The sequence below is a fragment of the Pseudorca crassidens genome, chromosome 9, assembly GCF_039906515.1.
Source record: "Pseudorca crassidens isolate mPseCra1 chromosome 9, mPseCra1.hap1, whole genome shotgun sequence".
In the NCBI taxonomy this organism is placed as follows: domain Eukaryota; kingdom Metazoa; phylum Chordata; class Mammalia; order Artiodactyla; family Delphinidae; genus Pseudorca; species Pseudorca crassidens.
The window spans coordinates 86,077,066-86,095,816 of NC_090304.1; the positions used below are offsets into that span (position 1 = coordinate 86,077,066).

The 18,751-nt window shown below is 39.8% G+C and overlaps 1 protein-coding gene across 12 annotated transcripts in view; it reads right to left on the bottom strand.

Annotated features, from left to right (window-relative positions):
- The window catches only part of EXPH5 (exophilin 5), a 75,126-nt gene that overhangs the window by 22,580 nt on the left and 33,795 nt on the right, over window positions 1–18,751 (bottom strand). For 4 of the 12 annotated variants that reach the window (XM_067750928.1, XM_067750927.1, XM_067750930.1 and 1 more), the window contains 2 exons: window positions 5,124–5,284; window positions 3,117–3,279 (listed from right to left, as the gene is read on the bottom strand). In XM_067750928.1, coding sequence (XP_067607029.1) covers window positions 3,117–3,279; window positions 5,124–5,284 — 324 coding nt within the window. Of the gene's footprint in view, window positions 1–2,109; window positions 3,016–3,116; window positions 3,280–5,123; window positions 5,285–5,363; window positions 6,174–6,214; window positions 7,417–18,751 lie in introns of those variants that run through there. The other 8 variants (XM_067750929.1, XM_067750934.1, XM_067750932.1 and 5 more) reach the window with 7 other exon arrangements.

The following is an 18,751-nucleotide window of genomic DNA, read 5'->3' on the forward strand; positions in this document are numbered from 1 at the left end:
GCTTACTGTATGCTATACACTGTGATGGTCCTCAAAGGAAAGAAGCCAACTTAAATTTAACTGTACATGTTACTCATGAGTCTTATGAACTAGTTCTCTTGTACTTCCACTTTGCCCTAGTCCTTGGGACTACAACAAAGGAAAGTGTAGAGGGGAAAACAATCAACATCTCTAAAATCACCATCATGAACTGGTGGCACATGGCTTCATAGCTTTAAGAATGTGTGTAGACATGAAGGGGCCCCTTTGCAGGGACGACTTCATTGTGGAGTGTGTTGGTGCATGGAACAGAGGGTGGCACGTCACCTATTCACAGTGAGGCGTACATCAATGGAATAACTCGGGGTCTGGAATAAGAAAAAGTAACTGCAGATATTGCTGGGCAGCCAGGAAGGCTGCATTTACAAGCTCATGATATACACTATTAGGTACTTGCTGAACTATGTGGAGGTGATGGAGTTACTGAAATTCTGTGGCAGGGACTAAGCTCCATATCTCAGGCAATAAATACCCCAAAACAAGACACAAGGAAACATAACTTACAGGGAAATATTAGGAGAAAGATACACAATCCAGTCAGCCCTCAGTGTCCACAGGTTCTGCGGATTCAACTAACCACAGATGGAACCCTGGTTGGCTGAATTTGTGGCTATGGAGGGCTAACTGTACATTTTGTATAAGATACTTGAGCACCTGTGGGTTTTGGTATCCGCAGGAGGTTCCCAGAACCAATCCCCCGCAGATACCAAGGTACAATTGTATATGTATGTTTTCTTGAATTTTTGGCTAGCAATAAATTAATTAAAACATTAATGGAAAATTTTCTTTGTTCCTGGGTTGTGGTAGAGTCATAGAGAGTACAGTTCAATCATTTACAAATAGGATTAAAATAATAAGGGGATAATTTGGGAAGTACATAAATTTGGGAGGAGAAACTTCAGTAGTCATATTTGAATCAGAAATAGCAAAACTTTTTGCCTTTTCATTAATTAATAAAGTCACTATGTTCCCATGGCTTTCTAGGGGTTGGCTTTCTCTCTGTGATTTGCAGAAGATCCTCTTAAACTGCTTTGCTGACTTGTTCTCCAGAAGACAGTGTGTGACAAAGTCGAGTCTTGATGGCTTCAGCAAGTAGAAACCTGCCTCGCACAGGATGACTGTGCTCCCCTCTGGGGCCCTCTGGGGCTCTTTGTCAGTTCCTCCCACTGCGCTTATAGGCAAGGAGGAGCTCCTGAACCAGAGTCTGTATGATGAAGCTTGATTCTGTATTTTGAAAAAAATCAGAACTGCCTAAGGAAAAAAACTCTACTTAAGAATAAAGGGCCCCTCCGAATGTATGACACACAATTTATAGTCCTACCATAGTACTATGCTCCCTTAAAAACACCCTTCCCCCAGCACACACATACACATTCAGGATTTAGATCCAGATATTTAGGTCACATTCATATTTAAAAATAAAAAGGGCATATTTTCATGTTTTATCTTCTGAAACCTATTAGGAGCATAAAACAGTGCCTTCATTACATTCTGCACCAGCACAATTATTCCCACTTACGGTTTGAACATAAAATGTATTTAAAGATGGCAAATTCTGAAAACTGTAACACACACACATGCTTAAAGGATAAAATTTGTTTCATTTTTGTATCCTGTGTTTGGCTAAAAGACAGCTACAAGTCATTGTGATATTTAAGAAGAACAATCGCTAAACAGAATTTTGCAAGAGTTTCGTTTTTTTCAATTTGGTCTATAACTAAAATACATGATACCCAAAATGAAGATTATAGAACTTTCATCTTCTTTGATCCACTTTGGCAGCAACTTACAATATGAGCTTGGAAATAACTTGTCAATAGAGTTAACAGTTTCCTCAACTTTTCCTAGTTTACTAATGTTAGATTGTTCAGCTACAATAAAACTCTGCCTTGAAGAAAATTACCTAAAACACAAATTACATCATAAGTCTCAGCCACACTACACATTAGGAATATTTCTTTTCTCCTTAAAAATAATATTTCCTATAAAGGAAATACTCCTCAATTTTTAATTCCCAAATGAGAGAATTACTAGAGTTTAAAACATTTTTTACAAAGAAAAGCAACTCACTATTTGAAGAGTACTTCCTCGTAAGTGACTCTGGTGGAAACGATCACATAAATCTACATTTTGTTCAGCTCTTCACTATTTCATCAAAGACAAAAACAGCCTCAAGTGAAAGCTGGAAGCAAAACCCTTCCATTCCCCCAAGAGCTCCTCTACGAGTCAGGAGCCTCATTGCATGCTTCACCAAGCTGCTTGCTGCCTGTTGTTTTTCAGCAAGAGTGACCTCCAACACCTTTTATTTAGAGCTGCAATGCACTCTTAAAGGCATACATGGAACACATCATGTGCCAAGCCAACACCTTAAGAGGGTGGGAAGCTTTTCAACCAGGAAGACATGCTGAAAATATTTAGCAGTCAGCAAATTGCATGTAAGCAAAGCCTTGCTTGTTTTTCACAAAACAATCCAACAACGTAATGAGTCAAGATGAACTGATTTACACAGTTCTCAACTGGGAACCATCTGGAACAATACCTCCACTGCTCTCAGAGCTTCCCCTCCTTCACCTTAAGTTTAAATTCCAAGCAACTACAGAGGAATGGCTGTCCTCAATATTCTTAATGATGGTAATATATTTTTTCTCCATTTCATAATTCAGTTTTTCTCTACTCTTTGCTCATCTCATTTATGCTCATTTACTCTTTAAACTGCAATTCTCCTGACACACATACTCCCCAAGTAAGGAGTAGTTTCAATTTAAATGTAACTACTTGACCAGGGCAAAGACCAGGCTCTTGGAGCAGTGGAGAAACTGCCAATAATTATTTCTCAACATTTAATCCATCATTCACTATGTCCACCTCCTGAGACCTGTGCAGTTGGTTAGAAGTTAGATTTCAGATGAGCCCAAAGTTTCATAAGAACTTTGTCCCTTTGAGGGCTCAGCCCTGTTTCCTTTGTTACTATCTGAAATTAAATTCTAAGAACATTAAACATTCTGAACACAAAACAGGCTGGTGGGCTCTGGTATCAGATAACTAATGAACTGTCACAGGAGCTGAGTTTAACTCACCCTTTCTCTCCCAGTGGTTGAAGCTTTAAAGTCTCCTTTCTGGATTTTCTGAATGAGAATAGAGAAGCAAATGATGATCTGAAGCTCAGCTGAGAAGGAACGGATGTTGGGTTTCTTTGATTAGGTATATTTTTAGATCTTGATGTTTGTAATTCCATAGGATCTAAAAGAAAATTGTAAAAATTTTGCATGATTAATATTTCCAGGTAAATACTCTTGGAGAACTAACACCCCCACCCATGCAGTCTAGGAACGCAGGCATCCCCACATGAAGACCTCGGGACTAGGTGGGGCCCTGTGCCTCTTGGTTCTGCTGAGCGGAGGAGCCTCACTAAGAGTGGGGCATCTTTCAGTAGGTGCTGGGGCCTGCAGCTCCGCAGGACATCCTTCCTCTCATACCAGCTGGGACATTTTCTCAATGCGCTTTCCCCATGGCAATCCAAGGCCAAAGGTAGTGTGTTAGGGACCTCATCCGGTTCTTGTGCTGGTCTTAACTACCCCATCCTTCAGAAATTTTTATTTTGGTGCTTTAAAAACATAGTGATAGGGCCTCCCTGGTGGCACAGTGGTTGAGAGTCTGCCTGCCGATGCAGGGGACACGGGTTCGTGCCCCGGTCTGGGAGGATCCCACATGCCGCGGAGCGGCTGGGCCCGTGAGCCATGGCCGCTGAGCCTGCGCGTCCGGAGCCTGTGCTCCGCAACGGGAGAGGCCACAACAGTGAGAGGCCCGCGAACCGCAAAAATAAATAAATAAATAAATAAAAATTAAAAAAAATTAAAAAAAAAAAACACAGTGATAGACTATGTGACTTTTCATATCAAAGAAAGTAAAGGAAAAGGAAATTAAGCCCTTTAGAGTGCTCCTTATTCCCATTAAAATATCTGTGCATATGTATTTGCTACATATACGGTTTATATGTGGGTATGCATGTAATATAAATATGTATAATATATATGTATAGATAATATGATATTATATATGAGTATTAAAAATTCTAAGCCATGCTCAACATATACCAGTTCCATCATACTGTAATACTTTTGGACATGCTGAATTTTTAAATGAGGAATTCAAGGTAAGGGGAAATTCATCATGGTATATATGGGGTTAATCTAAAAATCTGAATTGTGAACTTTTTAGATAAATTTCTTTTTTATGGGAGTTGCAAAATATTTCCAATATATAAGTTTAGATATATTGTTACATATTTCTCAATGTTACTAATGTTAGTAACATATAACAAAAGCAGTCAATGTGACTCTATACTTTACACTGTTTTACTACTTAAAATTTCTAAATGCACTTTGTTATTCTCAAACAGTCCTGAGAAAGCAGTTTTTATTATCCTCATTTACAGACTAAAAAATAAGTGATTGGTGAAGGTGAGAGACATGCTGGTAGTCACAAAGTTAGAATGTCCAAGGAAGGCATTTGTTTGAGCTCATTTTTGGGGTTTAAGTTACCAAAGTACCAGAAGGGTGGCAGTTTCTCTACCACCTTCCCCCTCCTAACCCCCCTCCTGTCCTGTTCTCCTTTCCCTCCCTTCCTCTGTCTCCCCCTCCTTGTGCATCATCATCCCATTTATTTACATGCTTACTGTGTTAGAGTTCAGTACTTTATATGTATTATTTTATTTAATTCTCACAACCACCCTGTGAAGTAGGTATTATCATACCCATTTAAAGATGAGAGAATTGAGGCTTATAGAGAATAAGAATAAGTAATTTGAACAGAGTCACATGAATTCTGATAGAATAGAGAATACAGAGACAGACAGAGTGGAGATTTGAATCCAGGCCCTTTTTGATACTGATGCCTGTGTTCTTAACCATTGTGCTATCTTGCCTGACTCTAAACATACCCTCAAGACAGTACAGTCCATTTTCAGTTCACTCTTTTTATTGTGAATTTTGCCCCTTATGATTTAAAAATAATCCTGAACATGATTGGTTAAATTGGAGATCCCACTGAGCCTTTATCTACAATGAGGTGTCCTAAGATCTCACCATTTTCTGCCATCCCCTTTCTCAGTCTGTATGTAACTGGTTGTTTTAACATTTGGCTAACATCTGTTTCATTGCAAAACTTTTTCCTTTGAACTTCTTCAAACCATTCACCAGTTACTCCTTGAAGCCATCTGATATCCCTCTTTGTCTTCTGGAGTTTGCTGAAATAAAACAAAAATATCAATGCATGCTTTAAATTTCTTTGCATGAAGTGCGAACTCGTGGTGGGTCAAACTTTACCTAGTGGAGGCGTTGCATAAACTATAAGTCCAGGGAAAAAATTGGCTCTAGTCGGAGTTTCCTCTTCACCACCATGGATGTATTTTGGCTGTAATCATATAAATTCGATGACAATCTAAAAGTGTCTGCTAGTAGTTGAAATAATCAAGTTGCTGAGGACAATGTGGGTTGAGCATTGTGCAAACCTGACCTAATAATGCAACTGAATGATAGATATTTTAATGACATGGGGAAACTAGAATATTCCAGTTCTGATTACGCATTCATTCATTCGGTAATGATTAGATGTTTATTGAGCAATGTAGGCAATGGGGATTCAATGGTGAATATAACAGATAGTGTCCTTACTTGCCCATTCAGTGGTCAAAGAGAAAAGCTTACATGCAGAAAAGAAATTGTTGAATGTAATGGTCTTAGATAATGGAATTCTTTAAACACACAGACACAAAAGCCCATGAATGAGGACATGGCTAATGCTCAGTAGTAAGGGCAGTGCGATTTGAGATGGATAGGAAAGGTCATCCAAAGCACAGATGTGTCTGATGCACACTTCCAGAGTGCCAGAACTGAAATTCTGCCATTATTTATTTTTCCTTCTCCCCTGCCCTTACCTGCTTAGTCTTCTTTCAAATGAAAATGCTGCTCTAAGTCCTTAGTTAAATCATGAGTTGTGATTTTTTTTTTTTTTTAAAGCAGATCATTTGCTTCATTTCAGGAGGACCCTAGAACTGTTTGGAAATGAGAGAATATTCAATCCAGAGGGAGACTGCCCTGGACTGAGGCAAATAAAGCAGAAAGGGGAGTCTGAAGAACATAATGACAAATTTCATCAAGTGGTCAGTTTGACAAACCTCTGATGAAAAAGCCAGGCTTGTTGTTGGGCCCCAAGCTCGAGAAGTTCTGCTGTTATTTATTTATTTATTTTGTGGTACGCGGGCCTCTCACTGTTGTGGTCTCTCCCGTTGCGGAGCACAGGCTCCGGACATGCAGGCTCAGCGGCCATGGCTCACGGGCCCAGCCGCTCCACGGCATGTGGGATCTTCCCGGACCGGGGCACGAACCCGTGTCCCCTGCATCGGCAGGGGGACTCTTAGCCATTGCGCCACCAGGGAAGCCCCAGTTCTGCTGTTTTGGAAAGAAGTTCATGTGACTCCGCAGTTGCCTTTTATCCAGGGTCCTCTGTGAAGCACAAGTGTTAGAGAGTTTGTATTCCTAAGAAAGTGGTGAGCAAGACAGCTGCAGAATGGCTAATTTGGGGTTAAAGGCAATGAACTGTGATGGTTGCAAGTCAGGCTCCTGCTTGGGGCTATGATACTGTCATTTTATAAAATAATCAAGAGGGAAGCCAGAGGCCATCCTGCCCAGACTTGCATTTTGAAAAGCATTACGCAACAGTCATCATGTCTAATCCGCATAATTTGCATTGGTGCCTCCCATTTTGCCATTGCCATCCCTCCGACACCTGGTCACTCCTGTCTCTATTGCTACTATTCTTACTAACAGACTAAGAGACCACAAGTACCAGCTTCTAACCAGTACTGGCTGCCTCCAACTTGTTACTACCTCATTTATTAATGTCATATATATATATATATATATATACACACACACACATACATACATACATATATATATATATATATATATATATTTTTTTTTTGGCCACACCTCACAGTTTGCAGGATCTTAGTTTCCCAACCAGGGATCGAACCCGGGCCCCAGGCAGTGAAAGTGCTGAGCCCTAACCACTGGATGTCCAGGAAATTCCCTAATGTCCCACATTTGTACATGACCTCTAGTTCCTCAAAAACCCTTCCAAATTATCAGACCCCAACATTCAGCAGCATCCCTGCCCCCTTCTCAACACATCCTTCTCATTTCAGAGGACAGTCAAGCTACCCGACTTAGGAACTCTCTAATAAACGTAACTTTATTATTTTTTTCTAAAGCCTCCATATAACATTGAGTCTCTTTTAAAATAATCACACTTCATTTAATTTCATCTCAAGCACTCATTCCACACTTGCACTCAAATCCATCACTGACTGTTTCTTTGTAAGAAAAAACAGTTAACTGACTGTTAACATTTGGCCAATGACGTCAGAAATCTGTACCTCTATGTGAATACTCAGACAGTGTGAATTCTACTCCAGGACATGTATCTTAAAGAAATACCCTCCCACTCCCCACCCCCCGCAAAGTACATTAATTTAACTGAACATTATGCAGTTGCTAAAAATAATTACTCAGGCAATGTAGCATGTGACATAACATGAAGCAGAAAAAACAAAGTACAACATTTTATCTGTGCTTATATCTATGTGAAAATGATGCACCCATTTAGACACACTAGGGAAAAAAATCAAACACCCGGTCTCTTAGAATACAGTAATTACAGGTATCAATTCCACTTTTAATTTTTGTAAAATTATGTTTATTCGATAAGTACAATATATGTTTCTTTTTAATGTGAGTTTTTATTTATATTATCATTTTACATTATAATGTTTCTTGTAGATAGAGAAAAATATCAGTCATATTTTCACAATCCTAATGCAATCGGTATTGCCCTTTTGATGTGATCTTTTCCTCTGCACGTTTCACATGGTTGTAATAAAATGTATTAAATATATATTTGTGGAAAGCCTCCTGCAGAGAAGATGCAGGGATACAATGGCAAGCAGAGCTGATATAGCTACTATCCTAGAGAGCTTACCGCCTAATGAGAGAGACAGATATGAGTCCAATAATTATACAAATATAAGATAACAAAGAGTGGTAAGTATGATTTCTTCATTCAACACATGTTTGAACTCTGGGCAAAGAGCGGTGAACAAGTCAAGTCCTTGCCCTCATGGAATTTACATTCTGTTGGGGTAGGAGTGGGGACAAACAATAAAAAATTAAACAGGTGTTATGAGAGCATATAACAAGGGGCCCTGCTTATATGAGGCAGAAGCAAATATTTCCCTAAGAAGATGACATACGGCCTGAAGGATGTATCTCAAATTTATTGAAGTATAATTGACATTATTATTTAATTTTAAAAACTTTATTTTACAACATTAGTTTCAGGGGTACAACATAATGATTCAATATTTGTATATACTGTGAAATGATCACAACAGATGTCTAGTTAACATCTGTCACCACATATAGTTACAAACTTTTTTCTTGTGATGAGGACTTTTAAGATCTCTATTCTCTTAGCAACTTTGAAATATTCAATACAGTGTTATTAACTACTGTCACTATATATAAAACCATATAGTGGTTATATGTAGATACATGAAAGGGCAAGATTTTGAAGAAATCCAGTGGCTTTTAAAGCAGAAGTATTCCAAGGTTGTCAGGGAAGTGGGTGAACATGTACAGCCAAGAGTGAGAAGATTCAAGGGTAAGGTAGTAAAAACTGGCATTGTGTTTACGTGTTACTAAATAAGTAAACATAAATAGTTCTGGCCCTTGAAGTAAGGATAACCCAGGAAGGGAAACTATGAATGACATAAAAGTCTACTCTAGGTATTACTCTAGGCATCAGTAATTTACCGCCTTAAGCTTTATATTCCCATAAGCCCTGTGCACTATAAAATACAGTCTGTACACTTGCAATGGTTGACTGAGCTTCTTGTACTAAAAGGAGCACACCAACTGTAAAACCAGTGGTTTAGACTCATTTATTTACTTAAAAAATAAAACATCAAATTAGCTCAACATTAGCAAAAAAGAAAAAAAAAACCTGAACACAAAGCAGGGGTATCTTCATGTATGAAACTTAAAAAGACAATATTTTAAGTTTCAGCTAGCCTTAGTCTGAGAGAGGTAACAGTTGCTTGCAAATGGAGTTGAACCAAGTTCATGGCCAGACTGTACAGGGCTCTTCCTCATCTATTTTGGTTTGTTATATATTCAGCCAGTCATTTAGAGCACACGGGCCACTTTATACCCAAGAGAATAACCTCAAGGTTACAAAGGACATACAACATACATATAGATAAATCACCAGTACACAGATTATTTGCTTCATTAGTGCAGCTTGACTCAACATATCACAAGGGACTGCTGTCTATACATGTAATTTGTTCTACCCCCTAGGCTGATTAACTTGACTAAACTAAATCAGGTCTTTTCTTGCTGGGCCGTAGTCCCAGCCCTCTGCTCCAAGTCAAAATGCTCTTTCTTCATTCACAGGAATCTTAGTCTGCTGTGTGCTGTCTTTTTCCATTCTAGCACCTGCTGAATGAGTCTGTCCTCTGAGGTTCCTCCTTCTATGTTAAATTTCTTTTCCTTTGTTTTCCATCCTTGAGTAATGAACCCATCTCCCCATCTTCCTTGTACTCCCCCACTGTGCCCTTGCCGACCTTTGCTACTCACTTTTCTTTGTCCACCTTTTTCTGAGCAGGTCTCTGTCCTCATCTCTATTTTGATGACTAATTATGTACTAACCATTGAGAATGTGCTCAGTAAATGATACACAGTTGTCTCTTTATCTTCCAGTCTTTTGCCCCACTTGTCTGCTCCCTGAGAACCAAACTCTGGCCTGTTCTTGAGCTGCCATCAAATAGTAGAAAGAGCACTGAATGAGGGTCAGGTTCTAGCTGGTGATCTTGGCCAAATATTTAACTCTCTTGCCTTTGTCACCTGTGAAAGAGAGTTAAAGGCACGGTAGGTTGTTTACAAAGCAGGCGTCCATGGTTCCTTTCATGGCAGAAGGTATACTCCTTCGTGGAGTGACTTTGTCCCTCCTCTGCCCCCTTGAATCTGGGCTGGCCTTGTGCTTGCTTAGACCAATTGAAAATGATAAAGTGAAATTGTGAGGCTTCTGAGCCTAGGCCTCAAGAAGCCTTGCAGCTTCTGCCCTCTCCCTCTTGGAATCTTGATTCTCTGGTCTGAAGAAGCGGGGGCTAGCCTCCTGGAGGATGTGTTCATGTGCAGAGGAGGACCCAGCAGAGTGCTATCACCAATTGCCAGAGATGTGAGTGAAGCTTTCTTAGACCATCCAGATGCCATCCAGCTGCCAGACGACTGGAGCCAAGGGAGTGATCCCAGGCAAGACTAGGAGAACCACCCAGCTGAGCCCAGAACAAACGGCTGTCCCTTAGAATTGTGAGCTAATAAACTGAAGTCATTTTAAGCCTTTAGGCTTTGGGATGGTTTGTTATGCACAATTTTTAAAAATGGACACAGATGAGATTATCTGGAAGATATCTTCTCAGTAAATCTTCTCAGGAAATGATGAGAAGTCCTGACCAAAATGTATGGTCAGGACTTCCCTGGTGGTGCAGTGATTAAAGAATCCACCTGCCAATGCAGGGGACATGGGTTTGATCCCTGGTCTGGGAAGATCCCACATGCCGTGGAGCAACTAAGCCTGTGTGCCACAACTACTGAGCCTGCACTCTAGAGCCTGCGATCCAGAGCTACTGAGCCTGCATGCCACAACTACTGAAGCCCGCGCGCCTAGAGCCCGTGCTCCGCAACAAGAGAAGCCACTGCAATGAGAAGCCTGTGCACCACAACGAAGAGTAGCCCCTGCTCGCTGCAACTAGAGAGAAAGCCCACATGCAGCAACGAAGACCCAACACAGCCAAAAATAAATAAATAAACAAAATGTATGGTCAAAAGACTCATCATTCTCACATCAGAATTAAATCATTGAGAAATCTTATAAAAACTGAAAAGGGGTTTAAAGCATAATCAGGTCAATCTCCCTGTCTTCAGATGAAATAATAGCAATAACAGATAATAAGGGAAGATGATATATATTGAGCACCCACCCTCTCCCAGGATTCTGCAGTCATAATCCTCACAATGCTGCACAGGTATTGCTGTCCTCATTTACAGAGGCCAGCAGGCTGGAGCTGGAGAACTGGGATGGGTACTCATGCCTCATTTGCAAGTCCATGGCCTCATGACCTATCTCACTGTCTCTGGGTACTATTAACCCCATTAATAAACAATGCAATTGATATCAGCTCAAAGTGATTTTTCCCAATTAAAAAGGTGACAATGAGTATTCAAATGTGATTGAGAACAGTCAGACAAATGTTGAAAGCAAACAAATTCCCCAGACCAGAAAATAGGAATTACAGCTTCTATTTTCTTGTCAGAAAAATCTCAAATTTCTCAAAATTGTTCCCTTATCATCTCCTCTTGCCAAGGGCATCAATTCCACTTTTGGCTGTTCTCACCTTCCTTTCATCTCCTCAATTCACATTTTTTTCTCCACTTTTCTTATTTCCTTGGTTTCTATACACTTATCAGTTTGCTTCGCTGACCTTCCGGGTACATGACCCATCTTATTACACCTTATTCTGCCTTCCAGGCAGCTAAGCATCCTTATCTCTATCAACCATCTGCTCTTGCCTTCGAGGACCGCTTCCCAAATATTCCCCAAATCCCTCACCCTATCCTAGTCTCACAGGTTCAGTCATCAGTAAATCCTAGAACGAATTGTTCAATTACACCGAATCCTGTAAAAGTGGATTTGTCATTTGAATTGTAGGAGATCAAAGCAGCATTAAAGTTTGCTTCCCACACAGGAATTCAAACACATTTTTGTTTTATATTGCCCAGCAACCACAACACACAGAAAAGCACAAATGAGTGCACGGGATGGGAACTGTGTCCAAGTCGCAGCATAAACACTGAGTTAGTGTCATAGCAGACACAGGATCAGTCTGTCCAAGCAAGGACCTTTCAAACCCTGAAACCCCAAGGAAACTCACCATCTTGGGAAAGTGTTGCCCTTTTGTTTTCCTGCTCCAGAAAGGTGATACTTCCAGGTCCAGATTTCTTATCACTCATGATCTAGGGAAAGCTTTAGGACAACTACTATGAGTTCTCAGCCAGGAAGAGGAAAAGTAAAGAATGCAAAAGCCCTTGTTCAGTGGTTGTAACAGCAGCTTTACAATCCAGGTCCTGGCCTCTCCTCTCCCTGTTTGCTGAAAAGAATTGTTTTTTGACAGCCATGGCCCCGATATCAGAGGCTATTTTTTGGCTCAGCCCATAGCCAAGACTCAGAAAGGGCAGAGATTAGAAAAAAGCAAGCAGGTGTATTGAAAAAATGTGTTCTTTTGATCATAGAAACGTTAAAACATAGAAGGAAGTCTAGAGGAAGGGAAGCTCAGATAAGGAAAAGTGATGCAAGCAGGAGACAACAAAAACAAAGAGTGGCAGGAAATAATGGCACCAGCATTCAAGCCAAGCTAGATAATAAAGCCCATTTAATCTCCCTGAATGGCTGTCATTGAACCAACCTAAAATAAAAGACAACCTTTTCTATATTTAAAAAATTGACCTGGGCTTCCCTGGTGGCGCAGTGGTTGAGAATCTGCCTGCCAATGCAGGGAACACGGGTTCGAGCCCTGGTCCGGGAAGATCCCACATGCCGCGGAGCAACTAAGCCTGTGGGCCGCAACTATTGAGCCTGCGCGTCTAGAGCCTGTGCTCCGCAACAAGAGAGGCCGCGATAGTGAGAGGCCTGCGCACCGGCGATGAAGAGTGGTCCCCGCTTGCCACAACTAGAGAAAGCCCTCGCACAGAAACGAAGACCCAACACAGCCAAAAATAAATATATATATAAAAAAAATTGACCTGTGCAATCTTCTTGAATGCTTATTCTCATGTGACACAAAGTCACAACAAAAGGAAAAAATAATCTAAGTAACATGAAGGATGTATACTTCCTGTACTGGTTCAGATCACAGAGAGTCATTTCTTACTGATTAATCACTCTAAGGAAGGTGCCACAGAAAAGACGAGCTGTACACACCAAGGCCAAACTAAGAGTTTAAGTGCCAGCCCCTCATCTGGCCTCAGGGCTTTCTGTCTTCTTAGGTTTGTCTTATTTCTTTCTTAATCTATTTATACCTTTTACCCAAACCACCTGGGAAAACATCCATTGTCACCTCTATATTTGCCAAACTGTATTGAATTGCTTGTCATGCTCCTGTTGGTTTCACTCTCTGTCAGCTCCTTGAGGACAGGTATTGTGTCTCATTTCTCTTCGTGCCCCAGGGCCTAGCACGGTCTCTGACCCAGGATCAATCAATACATATTTGCTCAACTTCTGGGGTAATGAATGAGTTCTACATTCATCGCTGTGAAGCAACTCAGTCAGTATTTGACATAAGTGAGAGAGGTGACCCTGCACATACAAAAAATCATGTATGTGAAACGTAATTTCTCCATAGGAATAATACTGGAAAGCTAGTCATAACTAAGATTTATATGATGCTAATTCTAGACCAGGCATGATTACTTATATTAATTAATTTAATCTTTACAAGAACTCTGTGAGGTAGATACTTTTATTTCATTCTACCAATGAGGAAATTAAAATACCGAGAGGGTAAATTAATGTCAGACTGACTGGTTTGAATGCTGTCCCTGATCTTTATTAACTGTGTGATTTAAACCTCTCTGTGTCTCTGTTTTCTCATCTGTAAAGTAGGGATAAGCGTAATAACAATACCTCATGGGGTTTTTGTGAGGATTAAGTGAGTTAATACATGTAAGGCCCATATACCTGTTCTGGCACAAATGAAATACTAAGTGAGTGCGATCTGCAAAATGACAGAACAGGCAGTAAAGGGGTGGATGGATGGAGAGTGGGGAATGGAATTTGTGTATCACCTTCCTCAACAGAGGTAGATAGCAGGCAGTAAAGAGAATTACCCTTAGGCTTTTCCTTTTCCTGTAGAGAAACTCAAAAGCATCAATTACTTATCATGGGCCACCTACCCCTCTTGGATCTCCAAGTTGCACTTAAATTAATAGCAGGAGTGTGAGAAAACCAAACCTTGCATTGCAGATTCCACAAACACAGCCTAAATGCCATGCTCAAGACAGCGGTGGGGGGCTGGGGGTTGGGGGGGCGCTGGGTAAGACTTATTGACGTCACTGGACTGGACCTCACACTTCACTGAATGCATTGGCTGATGCCAGGGTTTGGGCCATGATTTGCTAAGAACATTGCACTGATTTTAGTAGAAGGTCTAAAGAACATTTACTGTTTTAAACTCTATTAAGGCAAACATACATGAACTGAGAAGAACTTACACTTTTACTTATCTTAAACCTGATTCAAGTCTAACTTCAGAAAGTAAATATTCACTCATTTATTCAACTAATATTTTTTGAGTAGGTATTACGTTCCAGGCACTGTTCTGGAAGCTTGGAATATAAAAGTGCACAAAAGAGACAGCTCCAAGCCTTCCTGGAATTTGTAGTCTAGCTAGTAGCAGTATTTCCATGGCCACCTCCATGGCCCAAGCCACCACCATCTCTCACCTGGACAAACACCAGAACTCCCTACTTCTCTGCCTACTTCCACTCTGACCTCCCTTCCATCCAGGCTCCACACAGCAGCCAGAGTGACATTTTTAAAAAGTTAGTTACATTATGCATTCCACTCCCCTGCTTAAATCTCTCCAGGAGCTTCCAATCATGCTTAGAAGTCCAAACTCCATTGGTCTTCAAGTCTGTACAGAATCTGGCTCTCTACCTTATCTGTCACTTTTCTCATACTCCTCTCCTCACCACTCAGCACTTGGCCTTCTTTCTGTTCCTCCAGCAAGCCAAGCTGGTTCCACTGGGCTTTGCACTTGCTGTTTTCTCCACCTGGAATGCTCTTCCCTATTTGTCTCACGGCCATTCCTTTGTATCATTTATGCCTTAGCTAAAACGTCACATCCTTAGAAAGGTCTTCCATGACCCTCCAAAACTACAGTCACTTTCTATCAAATTAATTGGTTTACTTGTCTTTATCTCATTTATCATCACATCATCTTCTTCATTTATTTACTTTTTTATTGATTAAAATATAATCCATAAGAGCAAAGACCTTGCCTACCCTGTTTTCTGGAATGATGTCTGATATAGAGTAGGGGATCAGTAAGCCCTTGATGAACAAATGAGTAAGAATTTGGGAAACTCTTCTCTATGGACCAGAATTTCTTCATCTATAATATGAAGGATTTGAACTAGATGTTCTCAAGGGTGGTTTCCTGCATTTTATCATGCTAAGATTGCTTTTGCTAATATTTCAAGGGGTATACCCTAATATTTCAAGACATGGTGAACAAATCCATATTTAGCTCTGTCTGAGAGTTCATAAGATTCCAACTCTGTCTCCCTTGGGCCTCTGTATTTCAGCCTGAAGAGTCCCAATTATTCATATTGTACTCATATGTCAATTGCCCTTTCACTCCCTTCACTCTTTCTTTCTGCTTCTTCACTCTGGATCCATCACATGATTAAAATAAAACAACTAGAAGAGAATTTATTGTCAAACTGACAATAACTTTATGGAAGATGAAGACAATATTTCATGTTATATCTAGTACCTTCATGATGCTGCTGAATGTTATGGGAACCTTGCACCCTGTCACAGCACATCATTCCCTGCAGAGGGATGTGCACCTGGAATTAAATGTTAAGCATGTGTTGTGCGACAGCCACTCTGTTAGGTGCTTCCACATGCACTATCTCATTTAATCACTATGGGTGCCCAGCGAGGTAGGTATTATTATATTCATTTTACAGTAAAAGGAGTTGAAACCATGAAGTGTGAAAAATCTTGCCTGTGGTTATACAGTGGTAAGTGAAAGAGTTAGGCTTCTACCTAGCCTCAGATCCCACTACCCAGCATGATAACATGTGTTGAGTGAGTACAGTTATTTCCAGATTGTTTTCCAGAGCCTGAATTATTCAATGCTCACTTGTCTCTGAACTTTTTTCACACTGGGTGTCTCATCACTGGATTGCCATCTCCTTAAGCAGAGTGCCAGACATTCTGAACATACAGCAAACAGTGACTAAATATTTGTTGAATAACCCAACAAAGGAATACAAGAAAATTAAAAACTAGAGTTTTTAGCCTTTGCTTCTCACTTATTCTCTTTACACAGATGGTTAGACATCTTCCACTGAAACTTGTAAGGCAAGGGTTAGTTAATTCAAGTTGAATGTTAGGGAAGCTGCTCAGAGCTACAGAATTGGATATGAATGCCTCTGGTAAGGCTGTTATATTACTAGGACAACTGCAAGGCAGGTTAGAGCCAATAAGTTTTGATCAATAGATAAAGTATATTACCTCAACATCTTGGCTTTGTTTATTATATTATTCATGGCTTCTTCTCAAAGACAACTACATCCAAAATTTTGACCACACTCTCTACACTGTTAGTTATATAGAGTTAGGTAGCAAGACAACTGTTCTCGTGCAAATCTGGTGCATCCTTTCATTTTCATGAATAAGAATGCAGAGCATGTTTTTTTTTTTTTCCACATATTCAGGCAATTTAATGTTAATTCTTATAATGTGTCCTGACAGGAAAAAAATACAGAAAGAGAAACGTTCTCAGAGGAGCCTAGGCAATTCTACAAGGTTGAAAGAAAGTGATGCCCCCATAGTTTCATTCCAGGTCCAGGCAGTGAAGGCAGAAAGTGCCTTCACTGTCTCAATACCCACAATTATCGTACTTAACTAATTCATTCTCTGTATCATGAAAACTTAAAGATGTTAGAAAATCAACTCAAATCCAACATTTTGGAAGTAGCTTTAACTTTAAGGAACTTAATGTTGTAATATGAGACTCCCTCCGCCACACCCCTACCTACACACTGACCAAATATGTAAGCCGAGGGGGAAAGAAAGATAGTTCTCAAATGGCTATTTAGTCTTTGCTTTGGGACACAGAACTCTGAGAAAATGCTTGAGGTTTCCTAAATGCCACCACCATGGGAACCTCTGGGTTCCCATCAGGGATAATGGAGGTTCAGAAAGTCCATGGCTTGCAAACCATTACCCACTTCACGATTCAAAGAAAGTTTGACGTGGACATCAATTAAAGCTCACTGGTTTGGATTACAATTTGCAATACATTTTCAAAAGGAGTTAACCCTTGAAGTAATCCTTATCCAAAGGGCTGCTGCTTTTCCAAGTGCTCTCTAGCAAACTTGCCTCACAATGATCAGCTTGGGTTTTTTTTAAAGGGCTTCTTGCTGACCTGACAAGCCAACATTCCACCTCATCAGAAATTACTGCAGAATCATATCCCAAAGGGCTTGCTTTGAACATTTCCCCTTGAATCCCTCTGCTAAATGGTATTAATGATAATTATTACTCTTCTGATCAGTTATTCCAAACTGCTTATCTCATCTATGGTATTATCTCATCCAGAAGAGCTTATTAAGTTTTGTCTCTAGATGTAGTTACATTTATTTACCCAAACATACTCTTAAGCACTCCTAGAATAATTCTATAACAAAATCAGTACCTGGGGTGAAATGAAGTAATGCCAGCAGTACAAATGCTTGTCTCTACTCCAAATTATGTAACTTACTTATGGAAACTTAACACATATAAAAGATATTTTACTGGCAATACTGTTGTTATGCATTATTACTATCATTTTAACTTTCAGATTCTAGTATCTAAATTTTTCTTTCTCAATAACAAAAAAAAATTGTGATCATTCTTTATAATGTATTAAATGCTTTATCATAAAATCTCAATGGCTCTTTGGAAAAAAGTCCTAAATGAAGCTTTGTTACACAATAAAAATGATAATGTAACATCAGAAGCTATTATGTACTTTACATGAATATGTCTCAGTGCATCAAGAAGAGGTACGGAATTGTACTTAATCTGTAAACAGTCAACAATTTCTCAAAAATGAGAAGAAATGTCAGTTGTAATGAAGTAGTAATGCCCGGTGTATTTTACAGAAGAAAAGTGGAAATGAAAAGAACTGTTTACTTGGTATTGTAGATGGGTGTGGTCTATTCTTTATTAACAATGACATTAAATTTTAAAAGTCATTATTTGGTTTTGAATCACTTTTGGATTTGTTTGCAAAAATTTGTTTTCTTTCAGGTAGGATGTGATGAAGTAATGTATAGCATAGAAAAATAAATCTGGATATCTGATTCTCTCCATCTTGTTTTGTTTTGTAAATTCTGGCCCCTTTACTGATATCCAAAAATAGGACTCAATTAAACCATAGAGGTAATGAATTAAGCATGGTGGTAGGTCTGTCTGAAAGACATGGACCGCTTTTCTAGCATACGGGCAGTCCATGATACGTTGGGAGCCTATTTCACTAGCAAAATTGTCATGGGTAGTTGCTATGCTTTGGGTTATGTGATCCAAAATTTTTCACATTCCTGACCCTAATCAACTGAACCAGGGATTCACGATTGACCCAAAAGCTAAACATGAGCAAGAATGCTGCCTACTCAACATCACTAATTATTAGAGAAATGTAAACCAAGAATACAATGAGGTATCACCTCACACCAGTTAGAATGGACACCATCAGAAAATCTACAAACAACAAATGTTGGAGAGGGTATGGAGAAAAGGGAACCCCCTTGCACTG